This window comes from Bactrocera tryoni, chromosome 1, assembly GCF_016617805.1.
Source record: "Bactrocera tryoni isolate S06 chromosome 1, CSIRO_BtryS06_freeze2, whole genome shotgun sequence".
NCBI lineage: Eukaryota > Metazoa > Arthropoda > Insecta > Diptera > Tephritidae > Bactrocera > Bactrocera tryoni.
In genome coordinates this window covers 1,438,811-1,465,905 of record NC_052499.1, presented here as the reverse complement: position 1 = coordinate 1,465,905, position 27,095 = coordinate 1,438,811, and the positions used below count along the sequence as shown (strand labels likewise).

At 35.0% G+C, this 27,095-nt stretch overlaps 6 protein-coding genes across 16 annotated transcripts in view; 4 read left to right on the top strand and 2 right to left on the bottom strand.

Annotated features, from left to right (window-relative positions):
- The first annotated feature begins 16 nt into the window (after positions 1-16).
- On the top strand, positions 17-3,496 carry LOC120779528 (ras-like protein 1). 2 transcript variants are annotated; one of them, XM_040111873.1, is made up of 5 exons: positions 17-163; positions 763-1,096; positions 1,222-1,362; positions 1,501-1,616; positions 1,707-3,496. In XM_040111873.1, the coding sequence occupies exons 2-5, from the start codon at positions 958-960 to the stop codon at positions 1,881-1,883; spliced, it is 573 nt and encodes a 190-aa protein (XP_039967807.1). In that variant the 5' UTR covers positions 17-163; positions 763-957; the 3' UTR covers positions 1,884-3,496. The 2 variants fall into 2 exon arrangements, with proteins under 2 accessions (XP_039967807.1, XP_039967814.1); XM_040111880.1 differs by lacking the exon at positions 17-163 and adding an exon at positions 266-396.
- Positions 3,497-4,931: 1,435 nt separating this feature from the next.
- On the top strand, positions 4,932-11,434 carry LOC120782270 (lysine-specific demethylase 3A). 3 transcript variants are annotated; one of them, XM_040114459.1, is made up of 2 exons: positions 4,932-5,021; positions 7,749-11,434. In XM_040114459.1, the coding sequence occupies exon 2, from the start codon at positions 7,775-7,777 to the stop codon at positions 11,345-11,347; it is 3,573 nt and encodes a 1,190-aa protein (XP_039970393.1). In that variant the 5' UTR covers positions 4,932-5,021; positions 7,749-7,774; the 3' UTR covers positions 11,348-11,434. The 3 variants fall into 3 exon arrangements, with proteins under 3 accessions (XP_039970393.1, XP_039970395.1, XP_039970394.1); XM_040114461.1 differs by lacking the exon at positions 4,932-5,021 and adding an exon at positions 5,342-5,391; XM_040114460.1 differs by lacking the exon at positions 4,932-5,021 and adding an exon at positions 5,559-5,634.
- LOC120782268 (F-BAR domain only protein 2) lies at positions 4,932-19,548 on the top strand. Of its 7 annotated transcripts, none has more exons than XM_040114455.1 (16): positions 4,932-5,021; positions 11,864-12,120; positions 12,187-12,753; positions 12,827-12,925; positions 13,003-13,099; positions 13,168-13,707; positions 14,650-14,910; positions 15,933-16,038; positions 16,099-16,463; positions 16,531-16,703; positions 16,783-16,940; positions 17,002-17,367; positions 17,437-17,610; positions 17,841-18,176; positions 18,243-18,472; positions 18,565-19,548. In XM_040114455.1, exons 2-16 carry the CDS (start codon positions 12,091-12,093, stop codon positions 18,660-18,662), a joined length of 3,600 nt encoding a protein of 1,199 aa, XP_039970389.1. In that variant the 5' UTR covers positions 4,932-5,021; positions 11,864-12,090; the 3' UTR covers positions 18,663-19,548. The 7 variants fall into 7 exon arrangements, with proteins under 7 accessions (XP_039970389.1, XP_039970385.1, XP_039970392.1 ...); XM_040114451.1 differs by having other exon boundaries at positions 13,168-13,803; XM_040114454.1 differs by lacking the exon at positions 4,932-5,021 and adding an exon at positions 5,215-5,313 and having other exon boundaries at positions 13,168-13,803.
- Positions 19,549-19,678: 130 nt separating this feature from the next.
- Positions 19,679-21,354, bottom strand: LOC120782271. Its single transcript, XM_040114462.1, has one exon. The coding sequence runs from the start codon at positions 21,211-21,213 to the stop codon at positions 20,032-20,034; it is 1,182 nt and encodes a 393-aa protein (XP_039970396.1). The 5' UTR covers positions 21,214-21,354; the 3' UTR covers positions 19,679-20,031.
- Positions 21,355-21,550: 196 nt separating this feature from the next.
- LOC120770992 (vacuolar protein sorting-associated protein 33B) lies at positions 21,551-24,092 on the bottom strand. The gene is made up of 2 exons (XM_040098742.1): positions 23,241-24,092; positions 21,551-23,179 (listed from the first exon to the last, which is right to left on the bottom strand). The coding sequence occupies exons 1-2, from the start codon at positions 23,724-23,726 to the stop codon at positions 21,674-21,676; spliced, it is 1,992 nt and encodes a 663-aa protein (XP_039954676.1). The 5' UTR covers positions 23,727-24,092; the 3' UTR covers positions 21,551-21,673.
- A 178-nt stretch (positions 24,093-24,270) lies between these two features.
- The window catches only part of LOC120770974 (furin-like protease 1), a 264,355-nt gene continuing 261,530 nt past the window's right edge, over positions 24,271-27,095 (top strand). For both annotated transcript variants that reach the window (XM_040098713.1, XM_040098722.1), the window contains exon 1: positions 24,271-25,053. The gene's annotated coding sequence lies outside the window, so the exon portion shown is untranslated. The remainder of the gene's footprint in view (positions 25,054-27,095) is intronic.

Here is a 27,095-nt window from a genome sequence, read left to right as displayed (position 1 = left end):
AATGGCGACGAAACTGTGAGAAGCAAAACGAAAAACGGGGCGGACAGTGTCTTGTTGATCTTTTGTTGAAAAAACGAATATTTCACAGAGAATTTGTTGAAAACATAAACAAATTACTTTGGTTATTTTCCCATCCACTGCACCATCTGTATGTGCAGTAAAGGTACGGTAGTGAGTTAACACCTATATCCAAAATATTAGCTAATAAGCAACAAATAAAATGAACTTAGAAAATAATAGGAAGAACAAGCATAAGAAATAAAAGACTATAGAAACATAAGTTACTGTGATTTATAGGATGGATATAATTACTTATTGGTGATACTGTAAAGTCAAATTAATATATTAGAGCAACCGTATTCCAGTTCGTGCAATGTTCCTTGTTGTAGTATCAAGGTAATCATTACAGAAAGGTTTTAAGGAGTCGTTCTATAGTGAAATGATCTGTGGAGAAAACTCCTTGGGTATGAACATGGGTTACTTTGTGAATATATATACAAATATCTATATCCCGCTGCATTAGTAGTAGTTTCAATATAACTTTGGTTCATACTCGTCTGAACATGAGTCACTCGCAGTGCCGAACATTATAAGAAAACAACAACAAATTAATACATACTTTAATTTTACTGGGCCATTATGTTTTAATTAATTTAATAGGCAACTTACAACTCTGATGACAACAGTCCGCATTATAAATTTGAAAGTTTGTGCGGTTGTACATACATATGTAATTACTACAACTTTGTTTATTTGTTGCAGTTTACGTTGATAAAATAAAAAATATACCATTGGAATTTCGGGACACTGTTGTCTGCTGGGCTTGGAGGTACAGGTATAATAACCATTCCAGAAAAGAAACAATTGTCAAAAGAAAATAAAACGGGCCACGACAACATTAAATCCTACTTCCAAACACAAGTCTATTGAAATTTCTCTAAACAAAAAGAAAATACAATGACGGAGTACAAATTAGTGGTTGTAGGTGCTGGAGGTGTTGGTAAATCTGCCCTAACAATCCAGTTAATACAAAATCACTTTGTGGATGAATACGACCCCACAATTGAAGATTCTTATAGGAAGCAAGTTGTTATAGGTATGTTGATAATCATATTGTATCAATATTATATATGAATTAGTTAATTAGAAATAATACGTATACATATATATGTAATTCACTTATTTTAATTCCTAATTTGTATTAAACTATTTACTCTCCAGATGGCGAGACGTGTTTATTGGATATTTTAGATACAGCTGGCCAAGAAGAGTATTCCGCTATGCGTGATCAATACATGCGAACTGGAGAAGGATTTTTGCTCGTTTTTGCTGTCAATAGTGCGAAATCATTTGAAGATATTGGTGAGAATTTTATATCCTAATTTTGACTGGTTGGCGGCAATAGATAGATTTTCCCCTTATATATGTAACTCGATATTAAATTCAACAAACTGAGTCCAATTCTATACACGATATACTAAAAATTCTTTATACTCTCAGGTACATATCGAGAGCAAATAAAGCGCGTAAAAGACGCGGAGGAGGTACCAATGGTGCTGGTAGGAAATAAGTGCGATCTGCAAGCCTGGGCTGTTAATATGAACCAAGCCAGAGAGGTAAGCATTGGTTTGAATTAACTTTCGAATACAGATTTAATAAAAAAGGAATTAATATTGAAATATATTTGATACAATAATATTTATCAGGTTGCTAAACAATACGGCATTCCATTTGTTGAGACATCCGCCAAGACACGAATGGGCGTTGATGACGCCTTTTACACATTAGTCCGTGAGATTCGAAAGGATAAAGAGCATAGGGGGAAAAAAGGTCGCAAACATCATAAGCTACCACACCATAAATTCAAATGCGAGTTGCTGTAAATGATCTTATATTAAGTCTAAAAGAGGTTGGATAACCTACTCATTCGGACAACCGGACAATTTCTACAACCAAAACAACAACGAAAACGAACTAAACAGACATTCGATAAGAGATAGCCTGTGATCAGGAGGCTGTAGTAAGAAAAAACAACAACAATAATACAGCTAGAACCGGAAAGCAACAAATAAAGCACATATTTTTTCATCCAAAAATCAGCATAACATTAGCTATACGCACATAAAAGTGCAAATTTTACAAAACGCAAAACCTTACACTGGAGCACAGACGAACTGGGAAAGTATAAAAAAATTAATGGAAAACATAAAACTATCAAAAAAAAAATTTATTTGAAAGTATAAAAATCGTTTATTTAATATTTTAACTTTATTTCTGCGCACAATTTTTAATACGTTTTTTGTATTCTTGCAACTGGCATTTGACAAAATATTTATTTAATTTCTAATTCAAGGAGTATGTTGATTTATTAGTTTTTTGTACTGTTTGCTATTTTAATTATGTTCTACGTATGCTTTCCATACGTTGGAAATATTTATTTATATAGTAAAGTAAGAGAAAATTTATAACTTTGATAAATATGCAATGACGCGTACCAAATGATCGTGCTGTTTTATGTATTCATATATTGTATCCTTCTAAATTGTGTTCTTAGGCAAGTGTACAAAACTATCAAAAGTCTGCACATATTAATATAGTTGAAACTAAATCTAAAGCTGCAATCATAATTGACACTAAGCAAAAAAATAAAATCACAATGGTTGGAGCTTTATAAAACGTTAAAATTTAAACTTTCTACTATATTAGTATGGAAAATACATACATACATATATGAACACATTCACTTGCCTCCTTTTTAGTGCGTCGTTTCTGTAATACGTGCCTGTGTTTTATGTATGCATGTTAACACATAGAAAAAAACATTTGGTAATTTATAAAATAAATTTACTGAAATACATAAAAAGTAATAACTAACAAAATTCAAGATGAAGATTATATTAAGTGTACTAGCTGTAACGCACAATAAGCAAATATTGATTTTTTTTTGCTTTTTGAAACTATTTTCTAATCCGTTTTATACTTTTTGGTGCTGAAGTGAAATTTGCGTGCATATTTTTATAAAAGTAAAATTCTGTTTTATATTTAATCAATTTCTTTTAAAAATATTTTTGTATTTTTATTGTAACCGTGAAGGTGGAACTAAGGCAAGAATGGTTAAAACTTGCCGAACAATGTATCCTACTTCCATTGTAAGATTAACGCATAATGATTGTGAATGTCATCCTCTATATTTTATATATGTATGTAATTTATTATATGCTTACATCATCATATTCTCATAATAATAGGATTAAAATTGCAAAATTAGTAAATATGAATATTGTCACGTACATAAATGAAAGAACAGTTCATCATTGTCGAATTTTCATAAGAAAACAAACTAAAATCGCCGAAGGATAAATATATATTTTATATTTATTAGATTGTATTTGTTGTAAAATGTTATGTAATTTAAAGCAACCTTGTTTAAATTTGCTTCAGGAAACAGAAAAAATTTATCGGCTGAAATGAATTAATCACTAGGTTTTTGAAGCAGTTGGTTGTCAAAAAAATTATTTTTTACGTATCAGTTTATGTTCATAGGGGAACTCAACGCTGTATAAAACCGACTATTTGAAAATTCTACGAAGTTTTAAAAAGGGAAAATGAGGAATATTACTTCTAAAAAACAGTTCAGCTGATTATTTTTTCTATATACTATTTACTTCATTTTTTCCATTTCAATTATTTTAGTAAGTTGCAAGTCTGAATTTAATACAAGACGAATAGTTTCATGATGTTTAAAATGTAAAGTTCATTCATTGTAAATTTTTTTAGTTTTGCTGTTGGTGTTAATTTCAGATTGATTTATTTTAGATACAAGACAACTTTTATAAAATATATGAATTAAATATTTCATTATGCGTGATCTATGTTTCGATATATGATAACAAGAACTATGAACTAAAAGATAATTAATCGTAAATAAAATAATAAATATGTACCGTATGGGATTGCTTTTGTATTTCTGTCTGTTATTTGCATACATAATTATGATGAAAAATATATTATAGTTATACGAAGTTGAAAACTTGTTACTATAAAATTGTTGTACTCTCACAACATATTACACCAAAGGATAATCGTTGTTGTTGTTGTAGGGGCAGAACTGTGCCGAGTTGACAGTCCCTGACCGGATAAAAATCCGGTTCCGTTCAGGTTACGTAGATCCGACTAACGGTGGCAACGGTAGGATAATGTTTGTTCTTACCGAAGTTCATTGTAGTCATTTCCGAATCGGCTTTAAACCGTTTATTTTGGTCTATATGTGTGTAATTTGTTTGGTGCTGAATATTAATGAAAACGGTTGATACCTAGGATTAAACCGCATATCTATAAAACAATGATATCTTATTTTCTGGTTGGTAGTTTCCTAATATAATATACTAAAGGGTTTCAGTTGGGTTTATATTACACAAATCTCAGTTAAGTTTATTATGCTGTTATTTTATTTCCCCCATAGGGAGAGTAGCCACGGAAAATTGTGTTCGGGTTTGTCCACTGATCTCTTTACTGAATTTTATATAAGAATTTATTTGTTTTCAACTGTCTTAAAGACACTAATATAAAATAAATATTAATAGAAGTACAAAAATATATATATTATGTATCACAAAACTCCTTAAAATAATGGAAATAATTATCTAACAACAAATGCTTTGCTTTAGAGACTAACTCTAAATATTATACACTAGTTAGTGACTTTTAATGCCTCCAAATTAATAAAAACTATAAATCGTAGCTTACTTTCGAAAAACAATAAGTCAAAAATTAGAAGCCCGTAAAACTTTGAATTTTGGCCACCATATATTTTCAGTGAAGCTGGCAATGCTTTGCAAAACATACATCCCACAAAAAGTAAAGGTGGTAAATAATTTATATAGATAAAGAGTGATAGACGGAAAGTGGAGAATATCACAGCATAGTTCGAACTATTTAAAATGTAGAAAAACCTTTAAAAAATCTACTAATATATTGTAAAACAATAAAGGACTTATTAAATAATAAGTGGATAACAAAATGTGAGTAAAATTCGTTCAGTACGATTTAGAGTTTCAGAGTTTTGGCAGATGTATTTTAGTACGCCTAATCGTTTTCACTATATAGTGAAAAATTATCGATATGGTCTAAAATTGTGTCAAATTATTAATCTTTGTTTTAGTAAGAAAAACAAATTTTAACTCTTGTATTGATTAAATATTGTGGAGTTGATGTGAAAAATTGGAAGAAAGCACATAAATAAGAAAAATGAGAAACCTTCAGCAAGGGTTGTAACTTAACCTTAGAGGGTTTGACAATTGTCCAGTTAGAATTGTGAGTTTTCAAAAAATAATACATATATGCATACAAATTAGATGAAATTGAAATTGTAACCTTTCGTAATGTTATAAGGTAAAAATTAGAATCTATAAATTAAATAATTTATAGTATAAAGTTTTTTTATATGAATTGTATTATTCGTTTTGCTTTCATTTATATATTGTATATTGTTATCGTACAAACTGATTTCCATTCGGCGCGACGACACAAATATCTGGCTCAGCGATGCAGTTATGTGCTGTAAATCGTAGTACATATTTGTGCCAGAAAAATAATTTAACAAGTAGTGGAAAGGGATTAAACTTAAAGTTTAAGGTATGCATACATTTGGTAATTTCCAAAAAAAGATTTACTCCCATCTAATTTAATTCATACTGAAACTTGGTTAAAAAATAATCAGTGATATAATGTGTGCAAATGCAATTATATTATGCTAATAAAAATACATCAGTAGACTGTTAGTTGTGAGTTTTCATTGTATGTCAATTGTTCTTCCAATTGGATTATAATTTTTTTCATCCAGGTTTTACTTTAGGAAAAGGCTTGACAAACATTTTATGTTAAAATAACAAAGTGATATAAAAGAATGTAAACATAAAATATATCCAACAAAAAAATAAAATAATTTAAAAATTCAACTTTTGAATTGTAATATTTATGTTTGCCTTGTTCCTCTTGGCTAGGTATATACTTATGTACATTCATATATACATACATACATATAATTATAATTATACTACATACTTATATGACACTACACCTCAGCTGAATTTTGTCGGGTCTGTCTCTGAGTTCTATTCAAAAAGCCTATTTTTTAATATAATATATGAATTTAATACTGGTCATAGTAATATGTACTTTATATCATATTTATGTTTAATTGTGGTTAATCATAATTCTGCCGCTGCAACAACAACAACAACCCCTAAGGGCAATATTGTTGTTATGTACGTCAACACTTTGACTTTACACTTAGTTCAATCAAATTAATATTATAACATACTAAAAGGCCATGTGCCATTTGAACTTTTTCAATTTATATTAATTTAAGAAGGGGTGTATTCAAATAATAGCTATGTACATAACTGCTGTTGTTGCTCAATTCACATGTTGACCAATGTTACTGCTTTCGTGTTTGCAAGCACAGAAAGCCGATTTCACTAAATATGCACAAGTAACGCTCAATACACGTAAGGGCCCATTAAATCACAATTGTAATGCGAATGGGGAAATGAAAATTTAACCCATGTATTAATTTTTTGCGCCTTACACATAGCATATTTCGAAGGGGGTTGTAATTACATGGCTTTGCAGTTAGGTGTAATTAAGTTTTAGATAGATTCTTTGCCACAAGTGATCACAGAAGGTTTCCAAATCTGTTTTTTTGAACCTTAATTAATCAATCAGTGTTATTAAAAGACATCCTAATAGTAATATACAGGATTTTATATTGAAGGTATAACTGAAATAACTATGCCACAAATTTCAGTAAAGTTCGTAAGTACTGCTGAAAGCATAAATGAATTGAAAAAAATTCTCGAAATTTTTATAAAAGAAAAACACAATTAACGCCAATCATCTTTCTAACCTTGAACTGGACTGCGTCAGCAGTGGCTTGACGAGTGTGAAATTTGCTTATTTGTTTGGATTACATTATCGCTTACATACAAATAGACGGAGCGGAACTCAGATAAGAGTTAATGAACATGAAGATAAAAATCGTTTTTTCTTTTGCCTTGAAAATGTACTATTACTGTTTAAAACGTCTTTTATCTCTATATTTATTAACGCCCTATCAGAGTAGGCGTGGTGTTTAAGGAGGCATAAACTCTTATAAGAACACTATTAATAGCTGCCATTTACATAGGATAAATAATTTTGTTTTTGCGATCATTTGCGTTGCATTGCTCGTCTGAGTACATTTGTAAGATATTAACATGTTTTATTTATAATTTAGAATAAGTTATGAAACGGTAAGTGCAGGCAATGTGGTGGTAGTGAGTATTATAATCAAAAAATTCAATATATAATAAATGATATATTAGAGCGGTTTCATCTATACTCCGATATTTTAATCCTATTTCATTGGCCCCTGTTTCGTGTTTCTTTTCGTTTGCCGATTCAAAACAAAAGATCTGCGTAAAATTAAATTGGTTTTTTAGTATTTAAACTACCACCAGCATTACCTTTCACTCAATTCATGTATTTAATTGGCAATATATCTGTTAAGACTTTGGCACATGAATTCAAATAACGAGTGGGAAAACCAAATTGCAAGACGCACCGATCACGAGTACTCACTTCCGCCCAAACATTACCCGCTTACGTCTGCATTTGATAAGTAAGGATGTGTGTACGTTTGAGCAGTGAAAATTAACTTGGGTTTTTCTCTTAATTTCTGTTTATCTTTTTCACTACCACAATGCCAGATCTATACCTGCAAACGTAAAGAGAAATGTCAGAAGGAACTGACAGATTGCTGGACTCGGATGGACCATGCCACAATTTGGCGGAGGAGCTATTACGTGAAATGCCAGATATGAAAGACGAGATCGAGCAGGAATTAAAAGATGCATTGTCAAAAAATAATGATAGTAAAATAAAAAACATGCAACAACAATACGTGGATGGAGGAGCACTTAAAAAAAAAGTTGGGGACTATTTGTCTAAGCCACATAAAGATCTTGAAACAACGGAAGATTTTGAGGAATCAATGGAGTCGGGAGAGGTCGCAAATAACTTGATAACCAATGTAACCATAGAAAGTTGTGAAACTGAAAAAGCGAAAACGGAGATAATGAAAATGGACACAGATTATCAGGAGAATAATCACGGAGTACGCTCAATTGACAGTGTGAATGAAAATAATGACGAAAACGTTGATCAAACATCCCAAAATGAATCTGAAAACAACACAAAAACAGAAACCAATATCCGTAAACGTGAGAATGAATGTTCTGAAAGTGTCAGTACAATCTTGCAAGATGGTCCAACTGCCAAACAAGCGAAATTAGAGGTTCCTGGCGAAAGGAAGTCAATTATTGAAGTTCATATCTCTAATAAGGGGATTGATAATGAAGAAGAGACTGCAGAGTTGGAACGCATACGTAAACTGAAGGAGCAAACTGTTATTGAATTGCATAGATTAAAGAGTCAAGAGGATAAACTACTCAGAATCGAGAATATAAACAAGCAATTACAAAAAAATATTGAACAAAAACGAGAGCAAAATGAAGCGAATGAGTCGGAGGATAATAATGGAAAGGAGGATGTAGCTCTAGAAAAAGAAGAATTTGTAAGTAATGACATGGACATTGAGACTAGTGATAATAAAAAATTGACAATTGGAAACGCCGATGGCAATAGCCAAAATGGCATTTCGAAAGATCTGCCGAAACTTAATACGGACGGTAAACCGTGTTATACACATGATAACAGCCAAATGAAGAAACATGCAGATGTTCTAAAAGAGTCTGCGAATGAAAATATTAAAGCTACAACGTTAATAGAAATAGCGACGACATCCGTTCAAATAACGTCTACAGTACTCAATGATAATAGTAATCACTCTAACATGGGGGAACATGAAAATCATACACCACCAGAAGAACTCACAACCGAAGAAGCTGATCGAGATCGAGAGTTACGCGCATCGGGTGACACATTTCTTCAGCATTTACCTTGCTTTAAACTTCAACACAACTCGGAAAGTGCTGCTAGAACAATCTCCAATGACAATGTTGTAGCTGACCGTGCCATACCGAGGTGCCGGGAATGTCGACGCCGCAATTCTCAGGGTGGTTCAGACGTTTATTGTCGATTTTATGAATTCCGTCGATTGCAGTACAATGAAATGGGTGAATTAGTTGTTTCTGGATTCCCCAATCCATATACTGATCCGACTGCCGACGATTTGCGCATATGGCAACCAGACGACCATAGTGTGCCTACTGCAGGATGGATGGACATCCAAGTAGCTCGCTATATACTGCTACATGCTGGTGACCAATTTTGCTATCTGTGGCAACAGGAGGCTGAGGCCTTGCGTTTACACGAAAACCCGAATAGTATAATCGCCTGGAAGAAGGTGGTACAAGGTCTACGTGAGATATGCGATGTGTGCGATACAACACTTTTTAATTTTCATTGGACTTGCGACAAGTGTGGCTTTGGTGTGTGCCTTGATTGTTTCAAAGACCGTAAAGAGCAGCGCAGTTGTCGAAAGAGGCGCACTGGTGATAAGACGCAACGTGGACATGATGAATTCCATTGGATGCTATGTACAGCAACCACGCCTACTCACCAAAAACATGAACTACGTGATCTCATGCTAACACAGATCATTGCTAGTGATGCGCTAAACGTTTTGGGCCGTCTCCTTCATGATATTCGTGCCATGTGGCAAGTGCCCCAGATGTGCGGCTGCTTGTTAAGCAAACAGAACCTTTCGCCAGATACAGAACTAGGTATTTTAATACAGGACATGATCAAGGAATCTCAGTTAAAGCAGCAGACGAGCGCTTCATCGCTAGCTACTGAAGAGACATTACGTAAGCAGGCGCGAATGGAAGAATTGCATGCTAAAAAGTTAGAGTTTGCACGAGCAAGAGGTATTGATTATGTGCCAGGTCGTGTATGGACCAAGCAAACTTTGGGAAAGGACCCCATAACAACCGCTTTTGATAATTTTAAACATATAAACTTTTTACGAAAGGGTTTGGCAGGCTTACGTCGATTTTTGCCACCACGCGCAATGACTTTAACCCATTCGACAATGCTAGCACCTGGCGTACCACATGAATGGTTATGTGATGGCAAGCTCCTGCGTTTAACGAATGCTATGCATCCAGATAATCGTATACTTTTTCAGGAGGTATGGAAATGTGGTCAGCCCGTTATGATCTCGGAAGTAGCGCGATCACTGAATTTGGACTTATGGCGTCCCGAAGCCTTCTGTAAGGATTTCGGCGACAAGCCCAACGATTTGATAAACTGCCTAAATGGCAATTTAGTGCCGAATCAACCAATGCGTTATTTTTGGGAGGGATTTCAATGCATTAAGAAACGATTGCTAGACGGCAATGGTAAACCGATGTTACTGAAACTGAAAGACTGGCCACCGGGCGATGATTTTGCTGAAATATTACCGACGCGTTTTGCGGATCTCATGACCGGCCTACCCATGCCCGAATACACATTGCGTACCGGCAATTTGAATATTGCCAGCTGCTTGCCGAAGATGTTTGTACCACCTGACTTGGGACCGAAGATGTACAATGCCTACGGCTCTGCATTGCATCCTGACAAAGGCACCACTAATTTGCATTTAGACATTTCTGATGCTGTAAATATAATGGTATATGTGGGCGTGCCACAAGACGCGGATAGTAAACCTCAATTGGTAGCTACACAAAAAGCAATCGCTTTGGGTGGCTGCGATTATTTGACACGCGCCCGATGTCAAACACCTGACGTCCTCCCGGGCGCATTGTGGCACATTTTTCCTGCTCGAGACGCTGATAAAATCCGCGATCTCCTCAATCGTGTTACAATAGAGAAGGGTTTTCGTTTAGAGCCCGACCACGACCCTATACACGATCAGAATTGGTATTTAGACGATAAATTGCGTGCACGCCTATTCAAGGAATATGGTGTAGAAGGATATCCTATTGTACAGTGCCTGGGCGACGCAGTGTTCATCCCGGCTGGTGCACCACATCAAGTACAAAATCTCCATAATTGCATAAAAGTAGCAGAGGACTTTGTATCACCAGAGAACATAACACATTGTTATCATTTAACCCATGAATTTCGTCATTTATCACATTCACACACCAATCACGAGGACAAATTGCAGATTAAAAACATAATTTATCATGCCATCAAAGATTGCTGTCATATATTAGTGCGCGCTTTGGATCAACGACTTGACGAAGAGTTAGCTAAGGTGGAGGCGCAGCATGCAAAGGCTGAAATGAGCCTCCGTGAAAGAACAGAACTCGAAGCCAAACTCCATGGCAACAAATAAGATTAAGCTTCTTTTTATTAATAACTACTATAAAATTTACAGTTAAATTATATTGATATACTTAAATTTTTATTGCATTAATAGATACATAAGTACATACTGTGTAGCTCTACATGTAATTATAAATAAATATCTAAAAAATTTTTTATTAAATCTGTTTTCTTGAGGATGGTTGTGTTTTCAATGGCGAATTTTCTAAGTCGATTTAGTCGTAATAAATACTTCTTGCCAGCAACCGATCATTTCATACCATCGAAAATTGGAAGAAAGTACAATTCTTTGCCTGGAATATTTCGGCAGATTTTTTAAATTTCATCTAGTTCCATTATATAACAAATTTATTTTTTTTCGAAATATCCGCTATACATACATACATATATTCCTCTGGACGGACTCACATATTTGCATTCTATATATGGACGCTCAAAGATACATACATTTGCGTATCTATGTATAGATGTTGCATATATCGAAGCAAGCTTTTATAACTACAGTCTTTTTTATTTGATTTTCCAGAGAAATATCACACGTATTCTGAGTCGCTTTGCTCCAATAAGATCTTTATATCACCCCAGGAAAAATGAACGAACGAATTAGCTGTTTAAATGTAAATTATAATTACCATCAAAAGAGGTCAATTAATTAAAACAGCTACATTAGTGCTTAGTGATATTTGCAGTAATTATATGATAGTATAAGGAATTAAGTTTTGATACATTTGAGATAAATTATACGAGACGAAGATGACGGTCGATTTCAACGATTATTTTTGGGTAAACAATAATTGAAATTATATAACCCTTTTTTTATGTAATTTATTGTACTATCTTATCATAAAGGGGGAGAAGAACAATGGGTTCGATGTACTCTATCACAATATGAAATTTGGTTGGGTGGCGAGCAAAGAGCTTTCAGAGTTCTTTCGCGAAAAGTCCAATATTGAAGAACAGAACTCGAAATTAATGGCTAAGTTGGCGCACAAAGCCAGTACAGGTACACTGAACAGCACATTTGCCCCCGTCTGGACTATATTACGCACTTCAGCCGAGAAGTTATCCACACTACATCTGCAAATGGTGCAAAAGCTCACGGAACTTGTGAAGGATGTCGCTAAGTATGCCGATGAATTGCATAAAAAACACAAAACCGTTAAGGAGGAAGAATCACATACCTTGGAATCTGTGCAAGCGATGCAGACATCAACAGCTGCTGTTCAAAAGCTACGTGACCTTTACGCGAGCAAAGTCCTGGAATTGGAAAAGTTGCGAAAGGACAATGCCTCACAGAAGGACATCGAAAAGGTCGAAACAAAATTGCGTAAACTACAAGATGAATATAAAGCGCTACTCGATAAGCATAATCCGATCAAGAATGACTTTGAGCGGCGCATGACACAGACGTGCAAGGTATTTATTAATATATAAAAAGTTATAGGATTGTATTGTAATAGCTTACGACATACACATCTCTACTTTAAAGCGTTTTCAAGAGATTGAAGAAGTCCATTTGCGTCAAATGAAAGAGTTCTTATCCACATTTTTGGAGATGCTACAAAATAATCATGACATGGTTGGACAGGTTGGTATACCCCCCTTTTTAAAGCAATAGTAATTATTTTCAAAAAAAAATGATTGTGAACTAATTTCCCTTCTCAGGTGCATTCGGATTTTAAGCGTCAATTTAATGATATGACCGTGGATAAACTTTTAGAGCAATTTGTGCTAAACAAGTACACTGGCTTGGAGAAACCAGGTTAGTGCCATTTAAAATATACGAAACTTTTTTCATTAACTATAATTCACTTAAATTCGTAATTGTAGAAGTTCCCGAACTCGAAATCATTCCACTCTCTATACAGCAGCAGTCCGTCTCAGCTACGCGCTTAAATCATCCAGGCGGTACTGCTGCGGCTGCTTCCAATTCCAATTCAGCCACAAGCATACAAGGTGCCATATCACGTATTACTAGCGGTAGCATATCAATGGATCAACGTGGCAGTGTTGGTGTCGAGGCCGGTTCTTTAGGCAGTGGTGGTGGCGGCATTGGTGCAGTGGGTGGTAGTGGCAGTGGCAGTAATAGCTTGCTAAACGCTGATGACAACATTTTGGGCTTGCAGACATCACCACGCGCAACATCACCGATTTTATTGAATACCGCCGCTGATGTTATATCGGGTACTAGCGTAAGCACTGTACCAGCAGCAGTGCTGACAAACACATCGACGAACACTTCCACTGTGCGCAGCAATTTCCTGAATTGGTTTTCTTCAAGCATTCCAAGCAGCAAGCAACAACCAGCAAATTCCAACGCTGGAGCTACTGCTGCAGCAACAACCGCTAATAGCGGTGGTGGGAATTTCGGTACGGATAGCATTGGTACTACCCACACCGGCACAGCCATCATGAAAAATTCCCTAAACTCAGAGCTTCAGTCACTGCAGGATAATAATAATCAAGGTTCATTTATGTCGTCTGCTTTAACACAATTACCAGAACAATGTAACACCACTAACAACACTACTACTTCCACTACTACTCTTTCCTCTACTTCTGCTAGTTCTCCTATTATTTGTAATACTACAAATAATACTTTTACCAACAATACTGTTCCGTCACCCACATCCTCCTCCCTAACAAGTAGGTTTATTATGTTATTTCATTCATTTTATTTCTATTTCTATTTCTATTATTATTATTGTTTTTTGTTTATTTTTTAACAAACTCTTTTAAGTTTAAATTATTTTTGGATTTTCTGTTTATTTTTACTATTTCCATTATTTGTCCATGTGGTTTCTGTTATGTGACGTGAAAAATGTCTTATTTCATTATTTAGCCGCCAGCAACTGCATTTTACTTGTAAATTAAATCATACTTTGAAATTGACTACCTGGATAAAATCGTATAGTGACATAGTAATAATGCTGCCAAGGGGAGATTTTTCTATCTTAGAGTATTAGTTTTTCGTTCAACAAATTTTATAGATTATTATAACGCTAATATAAAGGGTTTTTAAGTTACATATACATATAAACATACAGCAATATCTTGGAGAATTCGAATTCGAATTATTTTTCTGTAGTTATAGGATAATTTTGCAGGATTTTAATTATTTATATTTTAGCGACATTTATGAGTAAGTGTGTGTGTGTGTTGTATACCTATATTGTCGACTGACTCTGTGAACTCTGCGCCCGTCGACCGTCTCTGCCCACAATCAAATATATTTTTGATCTGAAATGCTTGTTTTTCCGTCATTAACCAACTCCTAATTCCATTTCTACCTCAAAAACCAAATATGCTTAGATTTAGATCAAACATTAGTCGAGCCGCATCTGCAACAACGCCCATCTTCACCAACGCCGACAGGCAGCAGTTCAGCAGTGAATCGAAATTACACAGAACCGCTTTCTACATCACTCAATGAACGTTCTAACCATATGCATAGCAATCCGCATTCAGCGTCCATGAGTGGCACGGCTGTATCAGCATCTAGTGCGGGTGCGTCTGTGGGAAACTCACGCCGCACAACCTCGCTTTTGAATATTTTCACATCAAATTCTCAGGGTGAGAAGGAAAAGAACACAATCAAACTGATATATAATACACATTTCACATTTTTATTTATATTTTGTAAATTACTTTTGTACTAGCACTGCAGTTTTGCGTTGGAATGTGGACATTACACACATAAATTTTAATACACTGGTCTTCCTTTGGTACTTTTCATTAAGTTTTCCTTTATATATATGTATACAACGTATATATATGTATGTTGATGTCTTCTCTTAACTTATTCTCTTTTTATGGAATCTTCTCGGCAAATATTTGATTTCTGTGGTGACTTGGGAATGACATTATTTTCCGTTATTTACATTATTCTATAGTTTTTATTTTAATATTTTTTCATTACTTTAATTTTTTTTCGAAGTAAGTTGTTTTCTTGTTTTTTTAATAACTTCTATTTTATTCTTAGTTTTTGCTTAAAATATTATTTCAAAGCAGTAATGTAATTAAAAATATAGTGTTAAATTGTGTCAATTCTGTGGGTGGATTTATCGACGTATGCTATACTTCTTTTTTATAATATTTTTATTCATATTCGGTTAGTAAAGCAACAAATAATGTTTCGGTTGAGGTTCGAATTTCTCAGACAGTTTATTTGCAGGTATTTCACTTTGCACGGAATTTACTCGTTTTCGTTTATTTTAATTAAAGCTGTAGCGTTTATAGAGGTTTTTTGCAAAATTCTACTGCCAACTCAATGCCTCTCTTCTATATATGTATTGTATTTATTTAAAAGCATGCATTCATCTCATTAAAGTCTGCGTTAAGTTTATCGAACATTATTTACTAATTTTCCTATTGCGATTACTAATTTCTAATGTATGCAAGGTGATACATAATTCTATATAATGAGGTACATCAAAATTTACTTGCAAATATAAATTTCTAAAATTTTGTTTTTAGTGAAAACACGGCCTTTTCTGAAATATTAATTTAGAAAATGTAAATTTCTTATACCTCAATTATTAATGGATCCTAACCTCGTTTCAAATATGTAATATTTCATATTTCTATATGCACAGTATCTGGTATTTTGCGTAGCCGTCGAGATAAAGCGAAAACTAAAAAGTCTAAAAAGAAGAAAGATGGCGAAGCGGCAGATAATATACAAGAAGAGCAACAGGGAAGGTAATTTCATTTGATTTATCGGTATTGTTTGGACACTGACGCATCTTTACGTTTACGTAGTGTGGATCGCGCCAACAACTCCTATGATACTGACGATATCAATAGAATGAAAACACAAAATTCCAGCGGCAGCAGTGCCGGAGGATTGGGTTTATCATCTGCTTCAGCACCGGGCAGCGTGGACTCGTCGGGCGGTGGTGCCGGTGCTCTTGGCGTAAATATATCGGAAAATATTGGAAGTAGCTCGGCAGGCAATGCTTTTAATGCAACAAATAATACTAACAAAAATAGCAGCGCTTCTGGAAATGGCACAGCTAGTGGTGGTGCAGGAGGCACCAAAGCATACGGCGCTAATGAGGTTGACGAGGATGGATACAGCATGCAACCGCCCAAAGAAATTGCTTGGGACGAAAATCACGATAAAAGTGAGTGAAAAAAATTAACAAGTAAAATTAAACAATATATTTTTTTTGTTATATTTGTCTAAATTAGCTGGAAGTTTCTACTCTGATTCCGACTCAGATTCAGACAACGATAAGCCAGAAAGACGCATACACGTGAAGATCAAGCCACTGAACAATGGCCAAGCGCCAATGTCCGCAAGTGTGGATGAGTTGCGCGCTACTGTAGAGAATATATCACTGTCGCCCACCAGCGTATTTTCGGTACAAAAACAAATAAAATTTATTGCAAAAAGTTATAATGCTTTCAATATGTACACATATCATTTACACTTATTTACAGACTTTTAATCAACAACACAGCAATCAGCAGTTGCAGCAATCTCGTATCGCTTCGCGTCAGCAATCACCTGAGATATCCAATGCGTCCACACCAACCGCCACGGTGCATCCATATGCACCACTACAAAGCCCTACACTCTCCATGTCGAATAACTCGAGGTGATTTACATTGACTTACTGTAATTGGTTCCTCTTTATAAATAAGTAAATTCTTCCGCAGATACGCCGACTTAGGCGATATATTTTCTGAATTGGGCGATGTAAGTGCCTCTGCGCCCGCTTCCGCCACTCTTTCGAAATCAAATAGCCGGCAAATACCTACACCAACATCCGCTAACAGTATTGCAATACCAAGACCACCTTCACGTCGCTCCGAAATGGTAATGGCGCCTTCAGTAGCAGCGGCCCGTGGGCGCATTAGCCCATCTCCAGCTATGAATCGCGCAGACAGTGTTGGCAGTTTAGAATTCCGCACTGCTATCGGTGGTATAGGGTCATCGCGTGGTCCATCGCCGCTCACCATTGGCATTTCAGACACGATTCCATTAGCGGTGGCATTCCATGAAATTATACACGCCTATTTTAGGTACGTATGTATATACACAGAAAAACGCTTCATGGCTTTATGATATTGATATATTACTCGTTTCGACAGGGGTAGCGACGAATCGCGCTGTCAGGTAAAAATCTCTGGCGATATGATGTTATCCTTTCCAGCTGGGATTGTAGGCCTTCTAGCGAATAATCCAAATCCAGCGAAACTTGGCTTTCGTATCAAGAATGTTCAAAACTTAGAAAATTTACTACCGAATTCAAAATTAGTGCAAATGTGAGTATTTCAAATTTAAAATGGAATTATAATTATTAATTGAAGAGAGCGTAGTTAGTGCGTAGCTAATAAGAAGAATCAATGTTTTTCAGCGCGCTGGAAATATGGGCTCTGCTAACTAAAAAATTGTACAGGGCTAATCTAAAAATAAACATTTAATTGTAAAATATTAACTTTACGAACCTTACGTTCTCTAATGCCACTCAATTTAATATATAACCTCTTCCCAGCGATCGTAATCAATCGAGCACCTTTAGTACATTATTGGAATTCAATATGCCTGCATTGACCGCATTGTTGCGCCACCAAGCCGAGCATAATCCCAACGCGTCATACTTTAATGTGGATATATTGAAGTACCAAGTGCGCTCTAAGCCTGGTGCCTCATCGTGTCCTTTCCAGTTGGTTTCTTATTGGAAGTGTGAACCTACGTTTACGGCGCTCAAAATTGATTACAAATACAATAACCATGCAATGGCAAACGCATCACCACTACTGAATGTCACACTCTCGGTGCCGGTGAACGGTTTGGTTCGTAACGTGCAATCGAAACCACATTCCGCGTGGTAAGTACAATTCGATTAACAAAACAAAATAAATATAAATAAAATAAAAATGTTTGATTATTATAGGCTAGGTGAATCAAACCGTTTGGTTTGGAATTTCACAGATATCTCTCAAAATTCACAGGATGGCGGTGTCGGTACGCTGCGTGCCCGTCTTGAACTTAACGATGGTCCATCCATTCCAGCCTTATTGACCACACAATTCAATTGTGAGGGCACTACTTTATCGGGCATAGAGTTCGAACTGCAAGGCAGCGGATATCGACTGTCCTTGGTGAAGCGCCGTTTTGTTTCAGGTAAGTTAAAGTTCATACCTAGAGATTAATCTGATTAGATTTATTTCCAAATACCTATACATGGAACAATATAATTCTCATCTATCTTTTAGGAAAATACGTATGCGAGGGCGATGGCGTTCGCAGTGGTGCCACTCCAACGCCACCGTCTGTAGGATCGTCTAGTCCATTTTCAGCGAAATCGAATTAGTTCCAAACTATTTAAAATACTAAAAAGAAACCAATAATATTAGCAGTAGCAAATGTGTTGCAACTACCACGCAAAGTCCAATAAAATCTGAATTTAAATATCAACAAATATTCAAGAATATAACGGCAAAACATATTCTTGTAATTTATAGTATATACAGCTAAATCTACATACATACACATTTAAACGCGCTGAGAGTTTCCTGCATGTGTGTAAGTAGAAAAATAGGCTCGTGAATTAGTAAAAATTTATTAATAAAAAATAATAAGGAATTTATTAATATGCTTTGCTAATTGTGTGTAGTGCATTTGAATATTCCATGGACGAATGCAGGAACCCAAGAAGCAATTGTTTTGAAATATCGAATCTAAAGAACAAAAATTAGCCTTGCTTATCTTTGTTGTTTTCTTTTTTTTTATCATGCAAACATTTGTGTAAGTTCATTATTAGAGCTGTATGCCTAAGTTTGTACCGAGTATATCGTGTCGAAAACAAATGAAACCGGTTTTTGAATTTGTATTTAATTTTCAATAGTATTCTATAAATATTACGAAAAATATATATGAGTCTACTGTATATGTACTGGAGAAAATTGTACTTTTATGTATTGTATTGTTAAAACCTTATTATTAAAGAGTGTTTATGTAGATTTTATAAATGTATACATGCATAAACATTTGTACATGCTAATATTACTGTAGAACACTAAGTGTTGATTTTATGTTTATTTTTTAATAGAAAGGAAATAATATAATAAAACTTCAACAGGAAGCTAAAAATGTATGTAAAATTGTGAAGAACTTATATTATATGGTACTATAAAATGCCTTTAAAATCTACATTCACACACAAATTTTGATCAAAATTAAAATTATATTTTACATTATTTATTACAAGTTTTTTATTTCATACCATAGATATATGTAGGTATATAATATGTATTAGATATATATATATATGCTTCATGATTTGCTTATTTCTCTTCTCCTTTTATCTAATTTAATATAAGTTCTCACTATGGTCATATTTGCTTTACTCATAATCACTTTAAAGACTATGTACAATAAACATGAATAAGGTATAACTACACTTATGCATATATAAAAATCTGTTTTCTTTTGGAGTGCTAGAATAATTTACCGAAAGTAACAAATAATACTACGGATAAGGTCCATGTTTTTTTAGGATCTTTGCTACAACGGAAATATTTGAAATATGTAAATTATTTGTTGCGTTTGGCTATCACATGAAACATGTTTACTCTCGCTTGGTATAGTAAAAGTCTTGCAATATTGAATTTAAAAGTAATCACTTTTATTTTTTGTAATAAAACTGTTCTTTTATATATATTGTGTAGACAAAATTTCTATCAGTTCTTTCCAGACATGCCTGGCACACGATATAGCAGTTCCCCGTCATCATCATAATACGCGTCCTCTACGCGATAAGTTCCACCTTTCCGCCACACTTTGCGTGGAATATGTATATGGTCTTTAACGCGCGTTATTTCAAAGCGTTTTTGATCCTCAGCGCTGATAACAATTTCATTGTATTCATATTTTTCGATTGCATTGATATCAGCGAATGGATTATGTGGGGCCTTCGAAATTATTCCAGTTCCGCTCGGGTTGTGTAATTTAGAAGTTGACTGCTGTTCAATCGCTTCTCCATTAATTATCTGATTTTCGTTATTGGTCAACTCACTAGAGCAAACTGATAATTCGGTTGGAGATAGTTTAAACTTTTTCAGCTCTTGTAGGCGCATTCTCCGTTTGTCGTACACTTTTTGTAGCAAATATGTTTCTTCTTCAGCTGATGTGGCCTTTGGAATTTTTTCCATATTTTGTGAATTTCCTGAAGTGATCTTTGGTGCAACTTCCTTTTCTGCATATTTATCACAACTTGTAATAATGGAGAGAAATTCTTGTTTTGTTGGTCGCGACGAAGTTGGTTTAGGGGGCAAGCCGCTGGAAACCGCAAGTAAGTCTTCTGTTCGTCTAGTGGCAAACTTTTGCAAGTGAGCTTGAAAATCGGGAGGCAATTTCAATAATTGTGGATCTGAACGGAATTTTTCCCAATTTTGTATAACCACTTCATCGTGTTTGCGTATGCGATGTACACTACGAGCTTGCCATTTTGCGGTTATTATTTTCTTAACGACATCCGGTGTAGCTGGAAAACTTTCAGCCAAACGATCAGCTGTCCACTCCTCAGGGTCACGTGAATGCAATGTACGCATTTGCTCTTTCTCAGCATAAGTTAGCAAATTCGGCAGCTTCGTTTCACGGAAGTATTTGTGTTTAACCATAATCTGGCGAATTCTTTCACGCTGTTGACTCATTTCGCGTTCATATTCACGATGCATATGATTGGTTGTCATAAAATCCGATTCCAAGTCACCGAACCCTTCAGGATCTTGTTCTAAATGTTCGTCAAGACTTTCCATGCTACTGAGCTGATGCCCGATCCCAGGATTAGATCGACGACCAGCACCACGCGCCATACATGCAATGGCCAGGTGCAAGTGTCGAATTTGGTTTTTTGGCAACATTTTCAGTTTTAGATAACTCCTTCAAAAAAAGTACACAAATCCAAGTAAGTAATTTTAAAATCTAATACATAAGTTATTAAATACAGAAATTCCAATAGAATCAACGAAAAACAGAGAAGGTTTATTTTATGTATATCACGTTCTCTGCGAATAATCTGTTTGTATAACGTACAGCTGATAAACAGCTGATTTTGAATGTTTCGCCGCCGCCGAATATGACATTAGTTGCCGCCGCTGTATTAAAATTAGTACATACATACTTGATAAAAGGAAACTCAGAAAATTTACCGCTAAAAATGCCTTCCCTTGGCTCAAAAATAGATTTGTTGAATGCCTGCTGTTATTTGAACTTTTTTTTATTAAAAAATGTAAATAGTACATATTTATGTATTTGTTATATCAATGTAAATTCATATTTGGATAACTTTTGCTTTAGGTTTCCAAGTTTATTCCGTTTTTGTCAGAAAGCTGCCTCGATAAGGTCACTGCCACTGATAATAGCGTCAGAACCCACAATAATTTGAGAACAAGTAAGGCGCGCTATTAAATTACAAGCAGCAATCTCAGCATATGTCACTCCACCGAGAACAAAAATAAATAAGTTACGTTTTCTCAGAGGAAATATATCCTTGGAGTCATTCAATTTAATGGAGTTGGCGAACGATTTGGCGTTGTGTGCTGTGCCATCAGGTGAGTGCATAATTAACTTGTCCACCATACCTACTTTGTTCGAAAATTCTTCCGCGGACTGGGCTTTTAGTAAGCACGAGCAGAGTTGTGCCACAATTGGGATATAAAGATTATTAAACACGTAACTAGCGCAACTGGGCGAACTTGGGACATTACCCACATCAGTATCATTGCTTACGTTAGAGTTAGCAGGCGTTGGCTCAGCACCAGTAGTTGAAACCATTAATCTCAGTCTATTAGCATTTGCTTGAAATTCGGTTTGTTGAAATTTGGGTAACGGCAAATTTGAGAGTATTTTCGCAGATGTGTTTCCTTTATCTTCTTCCCACATCATCGGTAAAAGCCCGGCTATCGCCAATTGTTGAAAAATAACCAAGTGTTGCTGACCAAAGTAGTTACAATAGTTGCGCGAAAATTGTGACAACTCATCGGCACTTATTCCAGCGCATAAGTGCAATAGGCAAAGCAAACGAAGGGTATTGTACTTTTGTCCATCTGATGTGAGTAGTTCATCGATTTCTGTATGAATTCGTTTGCGCGCTACATTATTAAGTATATCTTCCTCCAAGGATTGCACACGACGAAAGTTACCACCCAACATATCTATAATTTGTTCGCTGGCGTTTAGGTGTCGCATAACCTTTGCTTTAAGCTCCGTAACTTTTGGCAACTTACGCGCCACATAGTCGTGCATCTCATCAAGTTTCATGTCGCCCAATTTTTGAACTTCTAATCCGATAGTTTTTGCTTGTGCACGTATTTGGCTGCTAGCTTGGGCAAAATGCTTGTACCGATTTTCACCATAAATTTCATCGCTCATTGCGTTCATACGTATGCTAGGAAGTTTACACGGCTTTACCTTGTTTACTGGCGGCTTTTCAATGTGTTTTTGCTGATAAGCTCGATGGGGTAGTTGGAAAATTTCTAACATTTGTTTTGAAATCTTATTTGAATGCGTTTCTAACTCGATTTCTGCGGCTCGTCGATTAAAAACTTCCAGCAGTAATCCAGCATAAATAGCCGGGGTCAGTAAACTAGATGCATAATCCTTGTCACGATCCATGATAAGAATAGAGGAGAATTCGGTGGACAACTCACTACAATTATCATTACCAGGCTTATTAAGAGCTTGCAACATTTTTACTAAAGATGCAGAATGTTCACCAAAAGTGAGAATTACTTCGGGTCGTCCACAAACGATTTGCAGTACTCGGAGAGATTGTGCTATTACTGGTAATAGAGAGGTATCCTTGCGTAAAAATAGTGTGGAGAAAACCTAAAGGTAAGCCTTTACATTATTATACTAACCGACTCACAACGAAACCGCAGTTACTCACATTTGGTATTTCCAAACTTAGCACATTTTGATCGAGGCAGATAAAGTCCCAGTTGTAACGATGCAGTTGAACTAATCCGTAAAGGCCTTCCTCTTCCAACAACATATGGAAATGGGTAAAGCAAGTGGGCACACATATTATATGAAAACTTTTTACTGCGGCATCGAGATCCGTCGGTTCTAGCCGCTCTAATTCGTGTATATGCCTTAAAATCTGTTGAAATGTTTCCAATTTGCTGTGTATTAAAAAAATGTGGATTTGATGTTCAGCAGTACGTGAAATAATGTGATCACCATCAAATTTGAATATTCTCTGTATGCCTTTCAGTTTCAGCCAGGATGCAGCGCAAACATGCTCCAAAGGTTTAATTAGTCCGGGTTCAATTATAAGGTCTTTTTTGCCTGGAATAGAACATATGATCGCCTGTAATTTTTCCTGTGCGATAAGTTGGAAGCCCTGCAATTTTTTATCCAATCCGGCCTCCATTGTTTATATTCGTTCCCGTTACAATCACTTCATAAATTGCATTGGAAATTTATTGACCATTATTACTCGATCAAAACAAATTATTTTAATTGTGACTCAATGCTGTGCAGTAATGAAAACATTGCAGACGTGTTGCTGTTGATTTGCAGAGGTTTGCAGAATTGTCAAAAGCAGCTGTTTTGAAGCTAGGTGCTCAATAAAAATAAAAAAGTGAAATATTTTGTAACAATTGGTGTTGCATTTTGAAACAGAGAAGTGTATCCAAAAATAAAGTCCTTTTCCAAACAATGAGTATTGTTCAGTTCACAAAACTGTTTCTGTTCTGTTGTTGGTTTAATTTCGAAAACGAATTTGCCGAAATTGAGGCACCAACCAGAAGGGAGTAAACTAGAAAGAAAGGCATCAATTTATTAATCTGAATTAACTTTTATAATGGAAGCAATTATCCATTATATTTAAATTTCAGCATGCAACGTAACAACAGGCATTTCTTCTTTTTTTATACCTTTCAGCATCAACACTGTATACAGCTGAAATGAAACCGAAAATGTCATATGGTGCGGCGAATACAAACCGTGCTCATTTGCAAAAAATATTTTGAACTCTTTTCCCGTCAAAAATGACCAATAAGATAATTTATACACGGCGAAAAACACATTCTCTCACTAACACACCCAACAACAGACAAGAGAATATCAGAGAAAAGCAGCTGTAGCGCGAAATTCGTGAAGTAAAACAAGTTTTCGATGGAGAAATCTTGAGGAGAAATGTATGTCAAAATTACAGTCAGTCGCTCTGAAAAGGTCTTTGTGTTTGGACAATAATCGCAAATTTCTCGGTGAAAAAATATTAACGCGTTGCTGTGTTTTTCTCGTTGTACACACATGTTCAACTTGAGTTTGATTTAATTAATTGATTGTAAAACAAAGTGAGTGCGGAAAGACTACCAGCAGTGAAATTGTGATTAAAATTTAGCAAACAACAATTAACGTGGAATGCATATAAAATAAATTCGCTATTGAAGGTTGTTGCTAATTAAATATGAAAATTGTTTGGTAATTTTGAGAAATATGCTAGTGAAAATACATAAGTTATAAAGGCATTTGGTGGAGTTCATCATAATAAATTTCTTAAATATTTCTGAACGGTGATTTTGTGAAGTGGTTTGTGTGTGATTATCGCAAAAAAGAGAGCCATAAAGAGCATAAAAGTTTGACAACGGGCCAAAAACGACCATCAACGAATTCTCAGCAGAAAATAAACAAAACAAACGGTTATTGATATTCAAGAAAATACCAAAATTACTGTTAATATTAATAACCAAAAGGTAAATGCGAATTAAATTAGCTTTATGAAATATCTTCAACTATATTTATCAATATATCCTATATATTAATATATGAGTTTATGGAGTTTGGTCTAAAAATAACCACACATAAAGTAAATAACTCGTAGAAATGGCAAATGAAATAATTATTATTAAATGCGAATGCGGTAGAAATGAAATTCCCTTTCCGGCAGATTTAGTATTTGCCGCATTCAACATTAAAGTTGCCGTGGTTGCTATATCTTCTCATACTCACCTATTCTACTCAAATGCTTGCTTATTCGCTCATCACGTTTCTATTAACGATGGCTGACGTTGCTTTTCTTCACGCCTCGTCCCTACTGCTGCTCAACAAAACAACAATCTCTGCAGCAGCAGCCGTCGCAGTCGCTGTAACAACAGACTGAGCCAAGACTGTTAACAAAGTTGATTGTTATTTGCGGAGGTGAGGGCGTGTTGTGGATAGGTTTTCGTTTTCCTATTTCTAGTATCTCATAAATACTCTCATTAACTATGTTTTTTCCCTTCAAATTTTGCATTCGTACATCAACAAAAATGCCGTTTAAACTCTCACCACTAAAAGAATGCTGGAAAATTAAGATTTTTATTTATTTGGGACAATCAGCGTCAACGAAAGGCAATGAATGTATTTTAACCTGCAATCCTCCGATGCTGGCACTGTTCTGATGTACATATGTATGTTTATTACCGAATATTTTTAACGCTACCTGCCAAACATGCTACCGTGGTTTACCATTGTATTATTGTGGCGCCAGACTTACCAATGATTTCGAATAAAAATGGTATGTAGTTAGCAATTGCTCGATAATGCAATTAATTTGAAGGAAATTGAAAATATTTATAAAATTAAGTTTATATGTGCATATTGTATGCTAGTCACAAAATCATAAAAAATAACAATAAAAAAATAAATTATATGATAAAATATTTGATAACGCCTTGCTTGAAAATAAAAAAATAATATTATTTTTGATCATTTACCACAAATCAAATATTTGTTTAGTGGGAGTAAGATCGAAAACTTGATAATGGCGTAGATACGGTTCGAATAATCGTCAGATTTTATGGCTGCTTCCCCAATCGCTTGTATTGTCTTCAAAATAATATTTCCTTAAAACGTGCATAGATATTACTCAATCACTAATTACATACTTGCTTAGCTATTAATATGCGTGAAAGTGTGCCGAAAACCCAAATGTACTCAAAACGAAATGCTTTCATTTACATTATTTGGCTACTTTCCAAAAGTTGCCGCAGTTCCAACTGAGTTCCCACAGCATTTGGGAGAAGAAAATTTAATGGATTTTTGGTTTGAATCAAAATATTTTTCTGAGTAACGGTGGCCCTGCTTAAGTCTTTATGTGTATGTTCATATGTATGCGATATTTAATAGTAATATTTGAAATAAATTACCACACTGTATAATTCTAACAATATTTTTACGTTTTGATTGCTACATAAAGTATGATACAGTGTACAAGCATTTTACTTTCAAAAACTAAAATACCTCTGAACATAACTAATGTCACTATCATGATAACATTAGTTAGCGCGTGTTCTAACTCTTGTTTTAAATAATCTAGCCACTATTGAAGTTCTCGAGTTGGTGTTACTTTTATACTTGTTAGGTGCTTCGGAGCGGACTTTAAGACTCTAAAGTTAAATTTAGAAAAGAAATAACAAACCTGGTAATTTTGAACAATCCTGAATCCATCTTTTTACTAAGTTTGCGTTGTCTGCTAAGTCTTGACTACTCTATTTTTAATGCTTGTGCCTATTTAAAATTTGAACTGGAACTGGTTTATGTACATACATGTGTATATACCTATTACTATTATACGTACATATGTATGTATGCACATATACATATTGTATAAATAAACATAAGTAGTAAGTAAAATTTTTGTGCGGTCAACCGCAGATTTTTATGTGATATCCGTTTTACGCTCGACGTGTTGATGAATGCTGGCTTCAAACGTTTGTCCATAGGTGCGTATGCGCTCACATGTGGGCCGACGTCA

Bases quoted from the DNA above. Each gene is read 5' to 3' on its own strand.
- LOC120782270 (XM_040114459.1), top strand. From the start codon at position 7,775: ATGTCAGAAGGAACTGACAGATTGCTGGACTCGGATGGACCATGCCAC.
- LOC120770992 (XM_040098742.1), bottom strand. From the start codon at position 23,726: ATGGAGGCCGGATTGGATAAAAAATTGCAGGGCTTCCAACTTATCGCA. The intron at 23,180-23,240 runs GTGAGTAACTGC...GCTTACCTTTAG, and splicing joins TAAGTTTGGAAATACCAAAT to GTTTTCTCCACACTATTTTT.
- LOC120782268 (XM_040114451.1), top strand. From the start codon at position 12,091: ATGACGGTCGATTTCAACGATTATTTTTGG. The intron at 14,911-15,932 runs GTGAGAAGGAAA...CTATATGCACAG, and splicing joins TTTCACATCAAATTCTCAGG to TATCTGGTATTTTGCGTAGC. The intron at 17,611-17,840 runs GTGAGTATTTCA...ACCTCTTCCCAG, and splicing joins AATTCAAAATTAGTGCAAAT to CGATCGTAATCAATCGAGCA.
- LOC120782271 (XM_040114462.1), bottom strand. From the start codon at position 21,213: ATGTTGCCAAAAAACCAAATTCGACACTTGCACCTGGCCATTGCATGT.
- LOC120779528 (XM_040111873.1), top strand. From the start codon at position 958: ATGACGGAGTACAAATTAGTGGTTGTAGGTGCTGGAGGTGTTGGTAAA. The intron at 1,097-1,221 runs GTATGTTGATAA...TTTACTCTCCAG, and splicing joins TAGGAAGCAAGTTGTTATAG to ATGGCGAGACGTGTTTATTG. The intron at 1,363-1,500 runs GTGAGAATTTTA...TTATACTCTCAG, and splicing joins GAAATCATTTGAAGATATTG to GTACATATCGAGAGCAAATA.